The sequence below is a fragment of the Micropterus dolomieu genome, linkage group LG12, assembly GCF_021292245.1.
Source record: "Micropterus dolomieu isolate WLL.071019.BEF.003 ecotype Adirondacks linkage group LG12, ASM2129224v1, whole genome shotgun sequence".
In the NCBI taxonomy this organism is placed as follows: Eukaryota; Metazoa; Chordata; class Actinopteri; order Centrarchiformes; family Centrarchidae; genus Micropterus; species Micropterus dolomieu.
The window spans coordinates 36,697,736-36,720,601 of NC_060161.1; the positions used below are offsets into that span (position 1 = coordinate 36,697,736).

General features: G+C 43.3%; 3 protein-coding genes across 4 annotated transcripts in view; 2 read left to right on the top strand and 1 right to left on the bottom strand.

The window, feature by feature from the left end:
* The window catches only part of LOC123980214 (Fc receptor-like protein 5), a 7,818-nt gene extending 3,293 nt beyond the window's left edge, over positions 1 to 4,525 (top strand). The window contains exons 3-6 of the mRNA XM_046064491.1: positions 3,077 to 3,340; positions 3,419 to 3,664; positions 3,739 to 3,915; positions 4,032 to 4,525. Coding sequence (XP_045920447.1) covers positions 3,077 to 3,340; positions 3,419 to 3,664; positions 3,739 to 3,915; positions 4,032 to 4,144 — 800 coding nt within the window. The 3' untranslated portion in view covers positions 4,145 to 4,525. The remainder of the gene's footprint in view (positions 1 to 3,076; positions 3,341 to 3,418; positions 3,665 to 3,738; positions 3,916 to 4,031) is intronic.
* LOC123980200 (zinc finger protein 239-like) overlaps positions 1 to 22,866 on the bottom strand; it is a 76,254-nt gene that overhangs the window by 47,162 nt on the left and 6,226 nt on the right. The gene's annotated exons all lie outside the window — the stretch shown is intronic.
* LOC123980192 (zinc finger protein 501-like) lies at positions 7,741 to 20,448 on the top strand. Its single transcript, XM_046064451.1, has 4 exons — positions 7,741 to 7,951; positions 17,007 to 17,087; positions 17,210 to 17,272; positions 18,224 to 20,448. Exons 1-4 carry the CDS (start codon positions 7,859 to 7,861, stop codon positions 19,328 to 19,330), a joined length of 1,344 nt encoding a protein of 447 aa, XP_045920407.1. The 5' UTR covers positions 7,741 to 7,858; the 3' UTR covers positions 19,331 to 20,448.

Here is a 22,866-nt window from a genome sequence, read left to right on the forward strand (position 1 = left end):
GCGTAACCAGGTACGCCAGGTAAAGCCCCAGATGTTCTGACTGTGTCTCCACATGCACATTTAAAAAGACTAACAAGGCTACATCAGGCATGCCTGCATGTATGTAGACTCAACTGGGATTAAATTAAATGAGAAAAGTTGATATACAGGAGAAACATATCTGACAGAAATACAAAATGCCTGACAGCCTTACTGCATTATATTACACTACATATTTTTTATTTTGAATTGTCACCTCAGACATTCCCCAATAACTGGTACACACTGGTAGAGGACTGGTAACTGTTACAAAAACTGTCAATATTTTGTGTGGCCACCATTATTTTCCAGGACTGCCTTAACGCTCTTGTGCATGGAGTTCACCAGAGCTTCACAGGTTGCAACTGGAGTCCTCTTCCACTCCTCTGCCCTCCGTTTGAGGATGCTCAATAGGGTTTAGGGTTATCATGTTGGACAACTGCCCTGCAGCCCAGTCACCATGGAGAGGCCTGTTCTGGGTGGAACCTGTCCTGTTGAATCGCTGTATGCTCTTGACCTCAGTTTCAGGGTCTTGGCAATATTCTTATAGCTTAGGCCATCTTTATGTGTGAAGGAGTGTGAGAGCGATAACACCAACTTTAACACACCTGCTCCCCATTCGCACTTGAGATTGTGTAACATGTAGCAAACCTACTTAGTCAGTTAGTTAACCAATCAGTCAGTCTTATATCAAAGCCGTGAATCCTCCGTCAAGTGACCTGGATTTAAACAGTACACACACACAGTTCCTGCGATTAAGGTGAAATTTATTAACTAACTTTAAACTTTAAATATATCAAAGACAAACAGCAATAATGATTAAACAACCAGAAGTTAATCAATGAGAGTAACAGAGTTTAAGGTGAATTTAGTTGGTCCATTGTGGAAAGAATTTGGGAGTAAGAGAACTAAGGAACACAAGTTATATGATCATAACTGAGTTAACTAAGGCTAGAAGTTTTAGGCTAAAGGATTAAAAATAAAGAACATCCACTGACCAGCCTTACAGCCTGTTGGTTTCTCAGCCGGTTTGTGTTCGGGTGGCCCCATGACTAGTTAGCGCTCAGGTCCTTGGTGTCCACAGTTTCAGCAGCCTGGCACGCCAAGACCGACGTTTTACTAGCAGGTTTGTCCTGGAGATCCGTCCTAGTCGGCTTGGGTTGAAGAAAACTTCCAGTGATAAGCCGTTAGCGTGGCTTGGTTCATTGGTTGATGTCCTCAGTGTCACAGCTAGTGTAACTAACCCACGTGGCTGGGTCCGATCTTTGGTGGAGCAGCAGAAGTTAATTCGACTGAAATAACGCTTCACTACTTCAAAGCGCGAGAGCAAAATATCTAGTCTGTCTGTCAGTGGTCTTAAGTCTAGTTTATGCTGTGTGACCAGAAACTTCAGTTACCACAGTCACAGAAAACTAGTTTTGCTTGATATCATGCACAATGTGTTAAACATGAGTAGCTAACCACAACCTAGCTATAGTCATGTCCGAGTGCACAAATGCACTACCAGTCAAGCTTCACGTAAAGAGGGCTAACGTTAGCTAACTGTTATCCATGTCATTATATAAAAAGGAGACAATGATAGACTGCGTGACCTTGCCAACGGTAAATATAAATAATCATTAAATCATGCCATAGTACATTTAAAAGCATTTCTATTGAAATGAGTGACGTCAACTTACCTCCATCTAGCCTGTACACGTTACTACGCCGTCTCCAGTAGAGCTGAGGGCTTGACGGAGCCATCAGAGCGAGGGGATTGTGGGCGTGACCATGTGGTAAATGCAAACCCATGATTGGTCAGTCAAACCCACCAATAGAATCTCTTCTATTGACCATTTTTGACTAGCAAAACTTTTTGACTTGTAAAACTTTCTGACTCGCAAGAACTTGCAATCAAATAATATGACATAATAGCAATAAAAACTTTTTGTGAAACAAAAAGGCCTGTTTATTTTTAATTACAAACTTGATTTTTGATTGCAGTGCGATAAATATTCTCTCAAAACATTTCTTTTTGCTTGCATTAAAAAGACCTTCGTAGTAATAGAACTACTCAAATTGAAGTCGCAGGCCACTAAGTAACTTAACAAAGATTATTTAATTCAAACAAGGTAATAAGGGAAGTTTAAAAGGGGAAGCCTAGTTCAGGATGAGGTGAGTCTCTGGACAAGGTTAATATTGTCATTTTAACAGTCATGCATAGAGTCTGTTATCTCAACTTCACCGGAGGTTTTATGGCCGAAACTGCACAAACAGCACTTGGCAATGGAGCAAACCTTTCACCACCTGCTTTGGGGTACTTCAGCTGGCTGGTTCACTACAAACACTAATGGGTCACATGACTACAGTGAGAGAAAATGGCTAATTGGGCACAATTTGGACATTTTCACTTAGGGGTGTACTCACTTTTGATGCCAGCGGTTTAGACATTAATGGCTGTGATGTGATGTGTTATTTTGAGGGAACAGCAAATTTACACTGTTATACAAGCTGCACACTCACTACTTTACAAAGTGTCATTTCTTCAGTGTCACATGAAAAGATTTAATCAAATATTTACAAAAGAAGTGAGGGGTGTGCTCACTTTTATGAGATACTACATACCACTCTGCATGATGAGTACTTTTACTTTACATTACTTTTACATGTTACTTATAATACTGATAAAGCTAAAGCTTTTAAACTTTTTCTTTAATTCAGTGTTGAATGTAGGACTTTTCTTCGTCATGGATTGTATTATTATGGTTAATTACTACTTAGGTAAACGATCTGAATGTTTCTTCCACCACTGCCAAGACCAGGGTTCATGTTCTGAGTGTGTTCAGGTTCAGTTTTAAAGGCACTTAAAGTTCAGGAAAGGTGTCTCGTGTTTTCTGACCTTCAGTGGTGTCTGTGATTTACAACATGTACATAAGTACAACAGCTGTCATAAAACCATCACAGAGGCTGCTTCAGGTTCAGGTTTTGGTTTCAGGGTTTCTTCTTTGTTGTACTTAAAGGGTTATTTAGTTTTAACAAAAATGCAAAAGATCATCAGTGTGTCATGTCAACCCTCCAGCCTCTCTGACTGTGAGTCCCAGCTACTCTCAGCATTTTGAAGGAGAGTTTGTCTCTCTGAGCTGTGAGGAGGACGACAGCTCTGCTGGATGGACGCTGAGGAGGAACACAACCAGAGAAACCAGGACTCAGTGTGGAGCTGGCTGGGGAAGATCAGCTGGTTCTTCCTGTAACATCAGCTACATCGACCCAGTGGACAGTGGAGTTTACTGGTGTGAGTCCAGAGAGGGAGCAACCAGTAACACCATCAACATCACTGTCACTGGTAAGATCAGACTGTGGAGTTAGTGTTGATGAAGCTGTGTGTAAATGATGAAATGCTGTAGTTTGTCTCTGTGTTGAGGTGGACCAGTGATCCTGCAGAGTCCTGTCCTCCCTGTGATGGAGGGACATGATGTCACTCTGCACTGTAAAACAGAGACCCCTCCCTCCAACCTCCCAGCTGGTTTCTATAAAGATGGCTCCCTCATCAGGACTGAGCCTACAGGTCACATGACCATCCACCATGTTAACAAGTCTGATGAAGGCCTCTACAAGTGTAACATCAGAGGTCGTGGAGAGTCTCCATCCAGCTGGATCTCTGTCACAGGTGAGGAGGTTTCCTTTGATTTCAGGACTTATTCCATCCAGAGATTCACCTGACCAGGTGGATTCTCTCTACAGGTAAACCTACAACCACAGACCCGCCCACCTCTGTAGCCCCGCCCACATCTGGAGCCCCACCCCGTGCCTCAGACCCCCTCCAGCTTGTGTTCAGACTGGTCTGCCACCTGGTGGTGTTCTGTCCGTACTGCATCTCCACTGTCCTCATGGTGTCTTTATATCGACACAGGGCCACAGGTAACACATTAATCATTAATCAATCAATCAGTCTCTCTCTGGTGTAGATGATTGACAGTCTCTAATAGAAGCTTGTAAACGATCAACATTTTCTTTCTAACCTGCTCTGACTGCAGGAAATGACCTGCCTGTTTCCATGGTGATGACCCCTTCCACCCAGGCTGAGGAGGGATTGGTTGATGGCCATGATGACATCATCAGCGCTGTCACCACAGAGAATCACTTCTGAGCTGTTCACAAATCAAAGAAAAAAGAGATGTGGTTTCAATCGAAGATGATGAAAGTGAAACGTCCTGTTTTGATCAGTCACAAACCTTTAACTTCTACTTCAGATTCTGATGTCGTCTGTGCAGCAGCACCAAAACAAGCGGTGGAAGCTGATTTACAAAGGTGGAAAACCTCTTTATCGTCTTCTCACTCTCACTTCCTTATTAAATATCATGTTTTCTAATGAACTGCATCACTTGTGGAAAACAAAAGCCCACTCTTTGGCCTCTGAGTCTGTTTGGGGTCAAAAGAAACCTCCAGACTTTCATGGTTTCAGCTGTACTTGTATAAAGTGAAAAATGTGATGTTTCATTTATAATTAAACATCATATTTTATAAACTGTTGATGTGTTTGTGTGTAATAATCTTAATTTGTAAAGTAAGTTGTAACTAAAGCTGTCAGATAAATGTAGTGAAGTAAAAGTACAATATTTCCCTCTGAGATGTGGAGCAGAAGTAGAAAGTTAAGTACAAGTAATGTGAATGTTTTGTGAGGAGCTCTCCAGTTTGTCCTGAGGGACGAACAGACTGACAGTGACAGGAAGCAGCCAGCAGGAGGCAGCAGAGGAGCTTCAGTTTGTTCAACAGATGATAGTTTTCACTTTAAAGTCACAAAGTCAAACAACCAGTCCTCCTATAATGGAAGATCAGCAGCCCAGTAAGGTTGTTGTTATTTCATTAAACAACAGTTTATTATGCTTCCTCCCTCTGTTCTTCTTTGTGGTTTGCCATGCCACCTGTTCGGCTCTCTTGCACGTCCCATTCTCTTCTTTCTATCTAGACTCTGTCCCCTGTCTTGTTCACCTGTACACAATCAGTTCAACCAGAGCCAATTCCTCTCTCCTCCAATCAGGCACCGTAAGGTGTGTGACATAATCAATCCCAGCTGTCTCCCATCAGTCCACTTGATCCACACTTCAAAACCAATAAATATAAACCATGCAGTAATCAGATGGCGCCAGTGTGTAAGGCAAGCCGTCTGTCAGCATCATGCTGCATCTGCTTTTTGTTTGCTCTTGCCTTATTTCTCTGTTTTTGCTGCCCGGATGCAGGGCCGGCCTGTGGCATAGGCGACATGGGCAGTTGCCTAGGAAGAAGAAGCGTCCCAGGAACAGGGCAGGAAGTCAGACACAGAAACGGCAGAGAAACGGTCAATTTTCAAAATAAAATACCCATTACAGACTTCCGATCGTACATCAACAATAAACACAGTTAAATCAGACAAAATAAAACATTTTTACTACGTACAACATAAATCATAGTACACGTTTGTGGATTGTCTTCTGTGGGTTACAAATATTAAGTACAATTAAATCTTCCAAATTTTTGTGCATGTAATAGGTTTGCAAAGTGAAGAAGCACGTCGTTTGTAGTCCAGCCATTTCCCTCTCATCCTTGTGATGACAGACTGTTCAGGAGGCAGAAACCTCGCAAAGCAGCTGGGCCGGATTCTGTCTCCACATCCACCCAGAAGCACTGTGCTGATCAGCTGTTTACAGACATTTTTAACACCTCACTGGAGACATGCAATGTGCCAGCCTGCTTCAAAGCCTCCATCATCATCCCTGTCCCCAAGAAACCAAGGACCACCGGACTAAACGACTACAGACCTGTCGCCCTGACCTCTGTGGTTATGAAGTCCTTTGAACTCCTTGTGTTGTCCCACCTAAAATCCATCACAGACCCACTCCTGGACACTGTGCAGTTTGCCTAGAGAGCCAACAGGTCTGTAGATGATGCAGTAAACATGGCCCCTCACTTCATCCTCCAGCACCTGGACTACACCACTATCCTATTTGTGGATTTCCGCTCTGCTTTTAACACCATCATCCCGGCCCTGCTGCAAGACAAGCTCTCTCAGCTGAACGTGCCTGACTCCACCTGCAGGTGGATCACTGACTTCCTGACTGACAGGAAGCAGCACATGAACCTGGGAAAACAAGTCTCTGATTCCAGGACCATCAGCACTGGTTCCCCTCAAGGCTGCGTTCTTTCCCATCTGCTCTTCTCCCTGTACACCAACACCTGCACCTCCAGTCACCAGTCTGTCAAGCTCCTGAAGTTTGCGGATGAGACCACGCTCATTGGGTTCATCTTTGGTGGGGATGAATCCGCCTACAGGTGGGAGATTGACCATTTAGTGACCTTGTGCTTTATTTCCACAATTGAAAGGCGCAGTATGGAATAGTTATGGCAACTATAGGTGAGCACAAATAACACTGCTGGTTTGAATGTTAACATGTGATACGGAGTTAAATTAAATAGGCCTATGTGAGAACCATCGTTATCGATTCCTCTCACATTCAATTTTATTTTGATATTAAACCACTACATACATGATCAAACTTTTTTTGCGTATGAACGGACATAATTAGGTTTTTGATTGACTGCTTCATTGACATCTGCACAGTAACAGGAGTGAAAACGCTATTTTGAAACATTTGGTGAGTTTTGCCACTTTGGAGTTCACTGAAAGAGCCAGACAAAAGTTTGCGGAGGGTCTGCACATTTTCACGGCAGCTCAAGAGTTTGCGCCACGGCCCGCACAATCTCACGTCACGTTCATTTTCATACATCCAACGTGTGCGTAAAAAACAGAGTACGTAACCTTTTTGTGCGTAGGCAGCGTTTATACACGAGGCCCCTGGAAACAGATGGCTAATTATAGAAAGGGTTACTGGGTTATTGCACAGGAGCTGTTCCTGACACTGTGACAACAACACACAGGGTGAAAAGAGGAGCTGCAGCAATGTGCAACGTGACAAAAAATAAGGTTGTTTTTTGAAAATTAAACCATGTAAACCTGTTCTGGTACAACCTCATAAATCTTTAAATTGTCACCTGCTCCTGCTAAATCAGCAGAACTCGTTTTTAAGGCTGTTTGGAGTCTGGAGAACAGACCAGAGTCTCCAGCTACTGATAAAGTAACGCTGCCTCATGACTCTGCGGGACAAAAAGCTTCAACATCTTGGATTCTGCGTGTCGTGCCGAAAAGTGATTGTTTGCCGAAAAGTGATTGCCGTCTGCTGGAGCTGTATTGCCCAGTCACTTTCTGGCAAGTGATATAGCCTACTGCATTTTATGGGTTGTACTGGCCATTTAAAGGGGTTATTTTAAGAGGTAAAAAGTACTAGGTGAGCTATAATCTGTTAAATATATCTTCTGAATGAAATCAACTAATTTCAGGGCAGAAATAACCTTTCAGTCAATAACAAAAGGCTTCAATCATTTTCTGGCAAGTGAAATACTGCATTTTATGAGTTGTATTGGCAATTTAAAGGTATTTTAACAGGTAAAAAGGACTGGATTGGTTGGTAGGCCTACACAGCAAGTAAAATAATGCAGAGTCATAAGGATAATAGCAAAATTGTCTTCATTTTATATCTTAGTTGGCAGTAAGTCATGTTAATTAGGCTACAGCCCGTTTTCCAAATATAAACAAATATATTACACATAGGCCTACCAAACATCACTTTTCGGCAGACGATCACTTTTCGACACTGCGGCTAAATGTTATTTATCACTTAGCAACAGTAACTAAGGGGGGCTTAGCGTGCTTCTAAGATGGCGCGAGAACACTGCGATCCACGAGGTCCCGCAGCGCTCCTGTATCTGAAGAGCTCCGACAGTTAGAAAGGAGACCTGCTGGATCTCAGAGACCAGGACCAAGAGCGGGATGGAGGAGGACAACCAGGACCCGGAGCCCCGGAGCAACAACGTCCCCGGAGGACAAACAGCAGGCTCGAGCTCTGATAGCACCGATGTTCAGGTCAGTGTTCATGAACACAGCTAGCAGCTAACAAGAAGCTAACGTGGCGTTAGCTCGGCCTGGTTCCGACACGTAGCTTCATATTGACTGTAAACAAGATGTAATGTAGCAGGATTCAACAGTGGAGCCATCAGAACCCCGTATCTCTACAGAACCCACACTTAATGTGACGGTCGGAACCGGAGAGGAGGAGGAGGAGGAGCAGGAGGAGGAGGAGGTCTCTTGTAGCATGTAGCCTGCTGATGTTAGCTTACGAGCTAACTTAGCTAGCTCAGACTGGACGACGCTGAAGCAAACTTCCGGTTCGGCAGTTAACTGAACGTTAAGTTGCTGAGCAACCGGTGCTCCGTGTTTTGCTCCTCTTACTGTTGTGAAAGCTGTTAGACATTTTAGCTGCTGTCTGAATCCACTTTTACATTTATTAAACCTTTTTATGTGTTTAGCATGTAGACTTTGTATCATATTGTCAGGTATGTGCACACATACGAGGAATTTGACTCTGGATTGTACATTGCTCATAATGTGCTAACTCATACAATAATACTATAATAAAAACTATAATAAAGTCAAACACATGCTACAGAATAGAGAACAGAAATACTATAAACAAAAACAGAACAATATAGAAAGACTGACAAATAGTGCAGAGTGCAAAGGATGCAGGAATAACTTATTATTATGTACATGTAGGAGGTGGTTGTGATATACAGGTACACATACATGTACACGGTACGATGGAGCATAGTGCAAAAGGTGCTGGAATAAATAAGTATTATGTGCAGGTGTTATGTACCTGAGGTAGGTGGATTTGGTATACAGTATATACAATACGACAATATATCAATATGAATAGCTCCGAAAAATAGAGAGTGATAAATAAATACTAAGTGGTAACCGGTAAACAAGTGGCTGATTAGAGGCAGAGTTACTGGGTTATTGCATAGGAGTTGTTGCGGACACTGTGAGTCAGCTGTTTAGTGATGCAGGGCTCGACAACAACGGTGCCCGATGGCCCGGGGCCAGTAAAAAGTAACGTCGGGACAGTTGAACTAGCAACTCATGCAAAAACATTAGTATTAAAGAGGTGGTATTATGCTTTTAGGCTTTTTCACTCTCCTTTATATATCTTTTTTTTCTATATATCTTTTTTTGTGCATGTAACAGGTTTGCAAAGTGAAAAAGCCCAAAGTCCAGCCCAAAGAGAGTTTCCATCTCCCACAGAAAGCTCTGCTCTGAAATGCTTGAAATGAACAGCTCGTTTGTAGTCCAGCCCTTCACTTCCTTTACTTGTGACGTCACAATGAAAACGCATCATAAAGCTTGCCAAGCGGCTAGTGGGGTCAGGCACGCCCTCAAGCCAAGCTTTCTGAGCGGAGGCCCTTTGGCTCGACTCGCCTTTGTTTGGGTTTTCCACTGTAGAAATGTTGTACCTGCTTCCAGGTACTTTTTTTCGTATCACCTCACCTCCGTCGAGGTTCCAAGCGAGCTGAGGGATACTAAAATGTAACGTGAAAACACGACAGACTTCTGATTGGTCAGAGAGAATATTCACTATTCACTGCATCATCATTGCTGCACCAGACAGAGGCCAGCAACAGAAAGTTTTATATTTTACAGTTTTTGTATGGAATTTCATCACTAAATCCACTTCTGAGAAGTTTTGAGGTGAAAATCTGGTAGATTTCGAATATTGACAGTTTTACGAGAAGTGATGGCGGAACAAAAATGTGATGAATATTGTCGGAGTTGAGGAGCTCCGCAAGTGGGAGGAGCGTGTGAGGCCGGCCAGCCGCCCGCTCACAGAGCCCTCTGCTCCCGCTGTCACACAGACCGCTGCAGCAACAACAGCAGAGGAAAACACAGCTGGAAGGTTTTCATACCGCTTATCTGTCTTTACATGCTGAGGAATGTTGAAACGTTTTAACTTAAAAGAGAGAGAAAGCTGTGTGGATCGCTGGTGTGTGTGTCGCATTGAACATTACGACGCGACAGTTGTGTGTGGCGTCGCTATGATGACCAGCTACGTACTATCTGCAATAGAAAACGAAGCAGGGCCGAGTAGAGCCGAGTCTATCGATTTGCTCTATGGTAGCATTTTTCGGCAAGGCAGCATAGATCGTCAGAACACCGGCAACAGTTCAACATTTAGTGCTAATGGTAAGATGTGGAACAATGATGTTGTGTAGTTGTAGACTTGAGTAACTTAGAGCATCTGCTAGGTTACGGTCGCAGTCTGAAGCGGCTTTGATTTGGATCACACTACCTTGTTTCTTACGAACCGCCCTGCTCTGCTTCTGATTGGCTAGTAGTCCTTACCTGGGAGCTGCGCATGTGCATCTCCCAACAAAGGTTTTGTACAAGTAAGATGCATCACTCTGTAGCTCAAGAGCGGAGCGTACAACACACAGGGTGAAAAGAGGAGCTGCAGCAATTTGCAGTATGAGAAAAATATGTTTTTTTTCAATTAAACCCTGTAAACCTGTTCTGGTACAACCCCTAATTAAGATTTTGAACCTATAAAATGAGTATAATACCACCTCTTTAAACAATATATAATTAGAAACTGAACATCCTGCAGTTGTTTTGCAGCTCTTGGCGCACTCTGTTGTCCAGTCCAGAGTTGTAGTTATGTGACGAGTGGTTGTCAAATGTTATTTCTCTAATCTCAATCATGCAGCAACCTCTGGGTCTGAAAGTGAAACTACAGACGGAACTTAAAACTGCATTCTCTCTAACGGCCAGCAGGGCGCGAGTCTACTGGTTGCAAAAAGAAGTCTTGTTCCATTACAAATAATGGTAAAATGTTGCAACATTTCAGCTTAATTATTAGCTCAGTAAACACTTTAAAATGGGTTTATGGTCACAGTTTCAAGTCTTCTTCAACCCAGCATGATGTTCATTTAGTAAATTATGGTCCCATTTGGGGGAAAATGGACATAAAGCAGCGTATGCTTTTAGGCAGGACTACCCAACGTGTCAATGCGTCATAACTGACGCTTTCAGACAGCGAGTATTTTGCGCTAAAGGTACCCTTTTAGCGTCCGTATGAAACGCCATCGTTTGCTATTTCCCAAACACAAAGGAGTAGTAGTGTTAGAGTAGTAAGGAACTGTAGGGTTAGCCAGTCGAGATGCATAAAGTCAGTGACTTAGTTTTAGGTACTAACATTTCTGATGGTTGTGGTGGGGGAAAAGGGCTTTGGGAGGCTGTCAACACCTTTAACATAAATCGTTTCCTGTGTGAAAAGGCCTTAAAGGAGACCTATTACACTGCTTTTCCAGTCCTACTTTGTAGTTCTGTGACTCCTGTATGGGAGCTTTGCATGATTCAAAGTTTAAAAAAAATAATTCTTATACTGATTCTTCGTGTAGGCCTTCATTTCAGGCTCTGTCTGAACAAGCTGTAGATGCTGCTGTATCTTTAAGGCCTCCCCTCTCAAAGCCCACTGTCTTCTGATTGGCCAAGACCTGAAGCATGTTACCAGGCTGTTGTTGTTGCTGGGCAGAACAGGCAGACTGAGCGTTGCCATGCCGTTAGTGTGGGAGCACATGCTCCTTATTATGTAGAACGGAGCCGTTGGTAGAAAAAGCAGTTCAGAACAGGCTCACAGGGATTTCTGATTAATGCTTTAACCTAATTTTTTAAAAACTTGGCCATGTTTAACATGAACATCCAACATTATAACATTGTAGATAAGTCATAAAATGGGGAAAAGCATAATTGGTCTCCTTTAAATTAGCAAGATGGCGCCACAGACGGCCGCCTCAGGATTACACTCCGTAGTGCTTTCTGTGTTTTTTTTAATTAACGCTGTTTTCTGCCGTTCCTCTCTGCTAACTTTTACCAGAGAAGAGCTCTTAAACATTGGACTTTCAACTGCTCATACTATTCCAACGCTCTTTATTGACCCTGGAACTTTCCCGGAGCTACCCTTTGGAGGAGTGGCAGCTCTGATTGGGATCCTTTGAAAACGTGCAGGCGCGCTGGTTAAGATGAGACAGCGGGGATTTCGCACTGCGTTCCCTTCAATCCACCTGGCGAATGTCCGCTCTCTAGCCAACAAAATGGACAAACTGCTTCTCCTCAACAGAACTAACTCGGACTTCTGCAGATCTGCTGCCCTCTGTTTCACCGAATCCTGGCTCATCGAGCGCATCCCAGACAGCGCACTTCACCTACCGGGATTTAATCTCATCCATGCGGATGTCCCAGTATCAGTTAGTTTGTCCAGGTTAGTGGAGGAAAAACATCCAGAATCCCTGCTCATAGTTCTTGGGGACTTTAACAAAGAAAATCTCAGCCATGAACTTCCAAAGTACAGACAGCATATTAAGTGTCCCACCAGGGACACTAACACACTGGACCACTGCTACACAACATTAAAGGACGCCTATCGCTCTGTTCCTCGTGCTACCTTAGGACTCTCTGGTCACTGTCTGATGCATCTTCTCCAGACTGTAAAGACTGTGAAAAGATGGACCAACGAGTCAAAGCTGGAGTTACAGTTTTTTGAGGCTGCAGCCACTGACCTGGACAAACTAACTGACACTGTGACATCTTACATCAATTTTTGTGAGGACGTGTGTGCCGACTAAAACCTTCCGCACATATAACAACCAAAAACCCTGGTTCACAGCGGAACTCGGGCAGCTTCGTCAGACCAAGGAGTAGGCCTTCAGAAGTGGGGACAGAGTCTTGTACAACCAGGCCAGGAACACTCTGACTAAAGAGGTCAAAGCTGCAAAGAGGAGCTACGCTGAAAGGTTAAATAAAAGCTTTGCAGCCAACGACCCTGCGTCATTGTGGAGAAGCCTACGGACACTCACAAACTATAAGAGACCATCCCCAACACTGCTGGTACTCAACAACTGGCAGACGAGCTGAATGGTTTCTATTTTAGGTTTGAAAAGCCCAGAGTCACACCTCCCCCACTCCAATGCCATCTTCAAACAGTCACCTTCCCCCTCTGACCTCTCACCTGCACTCAAGATCTGTGAAGAGGACGTAAGCCACCTCTTCCGAAGGCAGAAGATCAGGAAGGTTCCTGAATCTGACGGTGTCTCACCATCGTGCCTGAAAATCTGTGCAGACCAGCTGGCCCCCATCTTCACTCAGATGTTCAACAAATCACTGGAGCTGTGTGAAGTTCCCTCCTGCTTCAAATGCTCCACAGTCATCCCGGTCCCAAAAAAACCCCTCCATCTCTGGTCTAAATGACTATAGGCCCGTCACCCTGACATCTGTACTCATGAAGTCATTAGGACAGTCTGAAGGACATTACAGGCCCCTTGCTGGACCCCCTGCAGTTTGCCTACAGGGCTAACAGGACAGTGGATGATGCAGTCAACATGGGTCTGCATCACATCCTGCAACACCTCGATTCTCCAGGGACATATGCAAGGATCCTGTTTGTGGACTTCAGCTCGGCGTTCAACACCATCTTCAGCACCAAACTCACCCAGCTCACTGTGCCAGCCTCCACCTGTCAGTGGATCACAGACTTCCTGACTGTCAGGAGTCAGCAGGTGAGACTGGGAAACATCACATCCAGCACCCGGACTATCAGCACTGGCGCCCCCCAGGGGTGTGTGCTCTCCGCATTGCTCTTCTCCCTCTACACCAAGGACTGCACCTCAGGGGACCCATCTGTCAAACTCCTGAAGTTTGGTGATGATATAACGGTCATCTGCCTCATCTGGGACAGTTATGAGTCGGCCTACAGACGGGAGGTTGATCAGCTGGCTCTCTGGTGCGGTCAGAACAACCTGGAGCTTAACACGTTCAAAACTGTGGAGATGACCGTGGACTTCAGGAGGAGCCCCCCCCACTCTGCCCCCCATCACCATACTCAACAGCCCTGTGTCTGCTGTGGAATCCTTCAGGTTTCTGGGTTCCACTATATCCCAGGACCTGAAGTGGGAGCCCAAACACGGACACCATCATCAAGAAGGCCCAGCAGAGGATGTACTTCCTGCGTCAGCTCAGGAAGCTCAACCTGCCTAAGGAGCTGCTGATCCAGTTCTACACAGCCACCATCCAGTCTGTCCTCTGCACGTCCATCACTGTCTGGTTTGGATCTGCCACCAAAAAGGACAGGAGCAGACTACAATGGACAGTCAGGACTGCAGAAAAAATAATCGGTGCCAACCTGCCCTCCATTCAGGACGGACAGGAAACTGCAGATCCATCTCACCCCGGACACAACCTTTTCCAGCTCCTCCCCTCAGGTAGGCGCTACAGAGCACTGTATGCCAAAACCAACAGACACAGAAGCAGTTTCTTCCTACAAGCCATCACTCTGATGAACAGCTGATTTTCTGACTCAGTGTCAGGAACTATTCTTGTGCAATAACCCAGTAACTCCGTCTCTAATCAGCCACCTGTTTACTGGTTTCCACTTATTATTTATTTATTCACCATTCTATGTCGTCATGTATACCATATACTGCATACCAATACACCTACCTCAGGTCATAAGGTCATAGGTCTTATTTATTTTTTCCAGCATCCTTTGCATTATGCTCCATCACACTGTACATGTCTGTGTACCTGTATATCATATCCACCTTCAACATGTACATAATGAGAATAATAGTTTCTTGTAAGTTTATACACAATTTACTAGCAATAAATGAATTTTGCTTCAAATTTCATTCTGGTATTGTCTTTAAGTTTGCATGCAACAGAATACCTTATCTCAAAAGTACTGAAACAAATGTATACGTCTGTGGTTATCAAACTTTTTTACATCAGGGACCTCTAAAATAACACAAATTAGACCGAGGACCCCCAATTTGTCCCAGGGTCCCCCATCTGATAAGAGTTTTGCTTTTAGATGTTTTTTGTTTTTTTCACAGAAAGTGTATGAAACCCACAAACAAAGTAGTCAGACATTCTGTCCCTGTGCTACTGTGGATAGATAGAATTATAATGAAAATAAAGTATTCCCCTTTTTGCTGGGGACCCCCTGGAACCACCTCAGGGACCCCACTTTGAGAACCACTGGTATATGTGACATAATGTGACACAAAAATTAGTTTGGCCGGTGGATTTTTCATCTACCAGTCCCATTAGAAGGTGAGCCAAAAAGTTAATTTCCACCCCTGCCTGAAGTCCACGATCATCTCCACAGTTTAGAACGTGTTAAGCTCCAGGTTGTTCTGACCGCACCGGAAAGCCAGCTGATCAACCTCCCATCTGTAGGCCAACTCGTCACCATTTTGCCGCTGTCAAAGTTATCTGGCCGTGGTCCAGATCTTATAGCTGGCGGGCAAGCTTTGGCCCGTGGGCGGCCTATTGCCGACCACTGGTGTAGCGGGAGAAGAGCAGGAGGGAGAGCACACACCACTGAGGGGCGCCAGTGCTAATACTCCGGGTGCTGGATGTGGTGTTCCCCAGCCTCACCTGCTGATTCCTGACAGTCAGGAAGTATGTGATCCACTGACAGGTGGAGGCTGGCACAGTGAGCTGGGTGAGTTTGGTGCTGAGGATGTCCGGGATGATGGTGTTGAAGGCTGAGCTGAAGTCCACAAACAGGCTCCTTGCATATGTCCCTGGAGAGTCGAGGTGTTGCAGGATGTAATGCAGACCCAAGCTGACTGCGTCATCCACTGACCTGTTAGCCTGTAGTCGGCACACACATGTATCTGTGATACTGATGTTGGATGTCACAGTGTCAGTTAGTTCGTCCAGGTCAGTGGATGCAGCCTCAAAAACTATCCAGTCAGTACAGTCAAAGCAGGCCTGTAACTCCAGCTTTGACTTGTTGGTCCATCTTTTCACAGTCTTTACAACAGGTTTAGAAGATTTCAATTTTTGCCTGGATGTCTGGAAAAGATGAACCAGACAGTGACCAGAGAGTCCTAAGGCGGCACGGGGAACAGAGCGATAGGCGTGTTGTGTAGCAGTGGTCCAGTGCGTTAGTGTCCCTGGTTTGACACTTAATATGCTGTCTCTACTTTGGGAGTTCATGACTGCGGTTTGCTCTGTTGAAGTCCCCGAGAACAATGAGCAGGGAGTCTGGATGTTTTTTTCTCCACGTTAGTTATCTGGTTGGCCAGGTGTAGTAACGCCTCACTAACACAGGCCTGAGGTGGAATGTAAACAGCGATCAGAACAAACGTGGAAAACTCTGGCTGTTTTGAACATGAATACTTAACCCAGTGTTTACCCTACATGCATTCAGGAGCGGTGGTGTTTCCCCACCTGCTTGAAAAGTGAAAGTTTGCGCTAGCAAACATCTCCCCTCCCCTTCAGACTGTGCAGCTGAGCAGGAAAGCTTCTACAGTAGGCTACGCCTTTTGGCTGCTATGCTATACTTAACATAGCTCAGTTTATAGAAAGTAACTGGTAGCTGTATTTTATTACTATCTACTTGTCAAATGTTGAGAACATCAGGTACAAACAGCTCTGTCCTGTACAGACTGGTCCATCCTAAATTATTTTTCAGGTTTCAGATGAGTCTGAAAAAGTGGTTGATAGGAAAAGAAAGGACGGAGGTGACTGGAGGAGCTGAGGCTAGTAAAGCAAATTAGTGATGCAAACTAGTCCTTTTAAGCTAATGAGGAGACGTTTCTTTTTGGATTTTTAGTGCAAATACAATGCACCTCAGAAGAGAGGCAGTTTCTCATTTTGCCTATTTTTTTAATGTCTACAGATAAATGTCAAACTGTGAAATGAGACAAAAAAAGCCACATTAACAATTGTCTATAATGATTCTGAGGTCATGTTAACAGGGTTTTCCTGCCGTTAAGGCTGACGGGGTGATGCCCAAAACATGCTGTGCCATAAATGTAAAATACCCAAATCTAAAGGTTGTAGTTCGTACAGTAGACTGAACTTTGGGTGTTGTTTATTTATCATCTACTCTAGCTTTTCCAACTATTTCCTAAGAGAAATGTTCTTAGGGGAGGACCCCTAAACAGTGAATGAACTGCAATCCAAAAAATAGTCCTTTCCTCAAAGTGCGAATTCAACAATATGGATTATTTAGTTGATGTATAAGCTCACTGATGACAAAGGGAGCAGTTGATGATTTTCTGTGTCTTTTCTTCAGAGTATTGTGAAGCTACAAAATATGGTAAAGGAAGTTTCCCAAAGCCCTTTCCATTATGAGTGGCAGTATTATTATGACAAGGTGAGTGGGCACGCACGCACAACTTTTCCAGTTTGTGGATTAATATTTATAAAAGTAACTGGCTTAATAATTTAGCTTTCTGTTGATGATGTTACTTATTTTGTCTTCCTCTTTCCTCTCAGACCCTCGTTTCATCAACCTCTGACCCCAGTGGATCATCAGCAAATGAGTCCCGAAACAAACAGGTTAGAGACAACTGATAACAGCAGCTTTCAGCTCTGCAGATGGCCTACACAAAAGGGCAGGTTGTGGATCCTGGTTGAAAAGTGTATTTTTAAGACACTCACAGTTAAATTGTCTTTGTTTAAACACAGAGTTAACAATAAAAACAGACTTTATTGGTTGTTGGACAACCAACAGAAAGTGTAGACATGCCTTCTCTAATGTTTTAACAGCCGAGAGTGTTGTCGAATTTGGGTTTTTACATTTCTGACATGTGACACAGTGATTCACAGTGCGTGAAAAGCATGATGCGTGACTTCCCACGCTTCACTCCATAAATATGTTTACTTTATTTAGCACCATTAACTTGTTGACGCTTTTATTCAAAGCGACTTACAATTGCTATATATGTCAGAGGTCGCACGTCTCTGGAGAAACGAGAGGTTAAGTATCTTGCTAAGAGACACATTGATGTCTTACAGTGGATTCGAACCCGGGTCTCTAATGTGTCTTATCCCCTGCTTCATCATTTCTAAATTATTCTAAATACATTACATTGTTAGTGTACACTTCTTATAGTACTTTAAATTTGGTTTTATTTTATATAATTCCAAAGCAAAAATCTTAAAAAGTTAGATTTTAACAATAAATCAGATTATGAGCTAGTTTTGGGTGATGCCTGGCTGTTATCTTGGAGCAGCCTCTCCACAGTTCTTTGCATTCTTGGTTTTGAGGTCTCATGGATGATGCTGGCTAAGAGACAACAGTTAGCAAACACGTTAAGTGCAATAATAAATCAGTGAATTATAGGATTATCCTACCCTATCTGGTCGTCTTCCATATTTTCCCCCTGGCGTTGATACTAGTTTTCATTCTGAAGAGTAAACCTCGTTCACTTAATGGTAATGTCATTTGTGGTTCTAGATCGCTCGCTCCACTCACTGTTTCTCTCTCTGTATGTCTGTCTGATATAGAAACTGAGAGGAAGAGATGGAGACACAAGTCACCGCTGTGACGAATCCTTCACAACATCAGTCAAGATTCATCAGAGTGTTCAAACTGGAGAGAAAACGTTCATGTGTGAACAGTGTGGAAAAGCTTTCGCTACATCAAGTAACCTAAAAAACCACCTATGTGTTCACACTAGAGCGAAATCAAACTGCTGTGAACAGTGTGGGAAAGCTTTCAGTAAACCAAGTAACCTAAAAAGACACCTACGTCTTCACACTGGAGAGAAACCGTACAGGTGTGAACACTGTGGGAAAGCTTTCGCTACATCAAGTTACCTAAAAAGCCACCTACATCTTCACACTGGAGAGAAATCGAACTGCTGTGAACAGTGTGGAAAATCTTTCACTAAACCAAGTAACCTAAAAAGACACCTACATCTTCACACTGGAAAGGAACCGTACTGGTGTGAACCGTGTGGAAAAGCTTTCGCTACATCAAGTATCCTAAAAAGCCACTTAAGTATTCACACTACAGCAAAATCGAACTGCTGTGAACAGTGTGGGAAAGCTTTCACTAAACCAATTAACCTAAAAAGACACCTACATCTTCACACTGGAGAGAAACCGTACTGGTGTGAACTGTGTGGGAAAGCTTTTGCTACATCAAGTAACCTAAAAAACCACCAACGTGTTCACACTGGAGAAAAATTGTACCGTTGTGAACAGTGTGGGAAAGCTTTCACTACATCAGCTCACCTACAAAGCCACCTACGTATTCACACTGGAGAGAAACCGTACTGGTGTGAACTATGTGGGAAAGCTTTCACTACCTCAAGTAACCTAAAATACCACCTACGAGTTCACATTGGAGAGAAACCATACTGCTGTGAACAGTGTGGGAAAGCTTTCACTGAATCAGGTAACCTAGCACAGCACAGACGTGTTCACACTGGAGAGAAGCCGTACTGGTGTGAACTGTGTGGGAAATCTTTCACTGAATCAAGTAACCTAGCACAGCACAGACGTGTTCACACTGGAGAGAAACCGTACTGGTGTGAACAATGTGGGAAAACTTTTAGTCAGAGTAGTTCCCTTAAAAAGCACCAACGCAGTCATGCTTCTTCATTGTGAACATTTATCAGAGCCTCCTCCTCATGTCCTGATGCTGTGTTGTTGTATTCTCTCCAGGCTGAGGGTTAGACGAAAGTAACTTTATATTCTGAGCAGCATGTTTTTTTTCTGTTGGTTTTTTTGGCATGCCAATGTTATCAGCTGATATAATAGGGCTGACTGGTGTCTGCATCTGCGTCTGTCCATTAACGGCAGACTAGGTATATTTAGCCACGCATTTTGTAGAGTCATTATGTTACAAGTCGCAAAACAGTGAAGTTTTTTTAGAAGCACGAACCACGTAAAGCAACAGTGAACACACCAGGGAAGATGTCATTCGTTAGCTACCATGTTGGTGTTTGAAAGACTACGTCGTTAACACACTGCCTCTGCAGCTGCTGATGTGAACAGAATCGCTGGAGGAAAAGTCCAGAAGACGAGTTCTGTTTATTGTCAGTGACTTTATAAAACGAAGCCTAGTACTGATGGAGAAAGTCACTGGGCAGCTGTACTGTTTTCCCCAGCTCCCCTGTTTAATGTTACAGTACAGTAGTTTAGTGGTGTAGCCTACGCTGCTGTAGCTATATTTCTGAAACAGAGTGGCAGTTCTAACAAACGGTCTGATCATTTCTCCCTAATTCATCACTTCTAAATATTCTCTAACCTTGCTTACAGCAGCTAATGCAACAATAACAGTTTGATCATAAACACATTGTATAGAGATAAATGGTGATGACAGCATAAAGTCAACAAATTAAGTTTTTTTTTCACCTTCTCTAAATCAAAAAATAAACTAGCTAGAGTATGTGACACATCTTCCTGCTAAACAAAGTTATCTAGCTCCTCTTTCGAATGTGAAACGTTAGCGTGAGTAAGTTGCAGATCCTCGTCAAACAGTCATGTAGTATTAGATGCATTCAACAGCAATGTTTTCTCTGGGTCACTGTATTACAGATGATGGTTGAAAAATGGACTCAAGGCTGAGAAAGGCTTTTGTCTTGTCAACTCCATAATTATTCTCTAACATTAAATGTCTTGGCTATCTGTTTCTCTGGTTCAGACTCTCTAATTGCTCTCGGATGTATGAGCTCTGCCCTTCAGTTGAATTATTCTTTCTTTTAATAAATTCAATAAAAACATCTGTTTGTTGTAACTTGTTTATTTGTTCAAGGAAATATATTGGGACCTGGTTCCATCTGTTCGGTCCATATCAAATATTTTGGTCTATGTATTTGTATATAGTATGTTTACGTAGACCTGAATAAAGCATAGTCACAGACATCACTGCAATAATCTGAAGATGACTTTATTTTCCATCATCTGGTATTATAGAGATAGTGGTGCAGGGCTTTGTCTCAAACCTTGCTCCAAAATTTTCCACAGGTGAATATGGAAGCATATAGGGGACTAAATTAAAATTAGCATGCAAACTTGAAAAAAAAAATTTAATCTCACAATAACATTTTCCACATGTGTTATTTAGGTAAAAATTTGAATCAAAATGCAACCATTATCATTTTCACATACTTGTGTTAGCATTCTAGGACCATATTAAAATGAAAATGGAAACAGCATTTGACATTTCATTTTCAAAGACAGTCTGCTCTATAGTGGACTTTATTCAAATGCAATGAGTGAAACAGCACCCCCAGTCTATTGCATTTACATGTCCATGTACTCATGGTCTTTTTAGGTCAAAATTAAGATTAAAATGCCATTTTTTAACTATGTGACAATGGAAATGAGAAGACCATTTGACATTACATGTCAAAGTCTGTTCTATGGTGGACTTTATTCAAATGCAATGAGTGAAACAGCGCCGTCAGTCTACTGCATTGCATCTACATTTACAAGCAGTTTTCCAAGGGACACAATGAAAATGAAAATGCAATTGTCAGTCCTCTCATCAAGTCGGGTCCTCAGTTAAGACTTCCCTTCCTCTTCAGTTGGAAGGCCACTTCAGGTTCTCATGGTTCGGTTGTGTATCTACCATTACACAACACTAGGCTGTAAGTTCACAACCAAATGAAATCTATCAGCCGAACAGCTCAAGGATGGATCTATACCGACCTCAAACTTGGAACCTGTAAGTTTTGTCATTTTTATGTAGCTTTTCTGTTTTTTTGAACACTTGCCTGTTGAACTTGGCGTTAGCATATCCTGCAGCTAATGTGGCTAACTGTAACGTCAAGCTATTTCTGTTGTGTATTGAGACATTAAGCACACACGCCGTCACCTGTATGTGCGTCTGTTGCTGCAGTAGCCTATGTAAGTTTACCTGGTAGATCCATGGTACATGCAAAAAACATTAACTTGCTCACACCCGAAAGCTACAACATCAGTGTCCTGCTGGGCAGTGTCAAGCCCAGGTCAATACAAACCCATTCTCATTCAGAGATATACTTCACATTACTGCAATACTCATTGTTTTGCCTCCAAAATAAAAGCTTGTTTAATGCAATCTTGTATTTGAAGTTGAACCAAGCTTTTACTTTGAAAAACTCTGAACGACATTAAAAGAGTCTGTAACCTGCTTGACACACCTGTGGTATCCAGTATTTGTGCATTTGACTCATAACAAAATATCACTGTAGCAGCAGGACAGAGGATCAGTGACCTTCTACGGGGAGAGCAGTGATTGGTGGTTATGTAGGGACTGAACCCTTCTATAGAATTTGACTTCTAACCCCTTGTTTTGTTACTTCAAAATAGTACTGTACCCTTCTATAGGTCTGACCTTTTATTTTGCAGACTCAAACCCCGCTATGGTACCTAACAGATACCTAAACATATCGGGCTGGGTCACTCTCCAAGCTGCTGCAGAGCTTGTAATTGATGCTGAACTTCGTGATGTAATAAACTTTTATGATCAAGAACGGTGTCAAGCAGGTTTCCTCTCAACACATCATCGCAGCATTATTGTTCGGACACCACATACCTCTGAAAGAGCCGTCAGAGACAGTGGCTGTTTGTCAATACAGAGTTCGCCAAGTTCAGACTTAGGTACTTTAAAGCTCAGACTGAGCAAGTTCGGCTCGGGAGTACAATCTCCCAGGAACGGGAGCACGCAGTCAGTCATTCAGCTATTGGAACGGCAGCGGACTTGATGACGGCCGGACCTATTAGCAGGCGGGACCTCACATCTCCGAAAACGCAAATTTTTAAATCAGCTCTTTCTTGCAGGGCCAGGTAATAAAAACAGCACCGTGAGACACAATCCACCTCGGGTAGACCGCGTGAGCTTAGAACAAGATGTCATGTCATGGTGATGTGACATCATGGTGACATTTTGCAGCGGCAGGTGTTCTGCCTGCCTGCCGAGAATTGCATGCACCTCGCGTGTGGTAACGCTCTTTTATGCTGGGAAAAGGGGTGGGAGCAAATCTCGGCAGGTACGTTAGCCTACAACATCTGTTCTGCCAAATTATCCATCCACCTGTAGACACTTTGCTTTGCCACTCTGTTTCAGAAATAAAGCTACAGCAGCGTAGGCTGCACCACTAAACTACTGTAACATTAAACAGGGGAGCTGGGGAAAACAGTACAGCTGCCTAGGA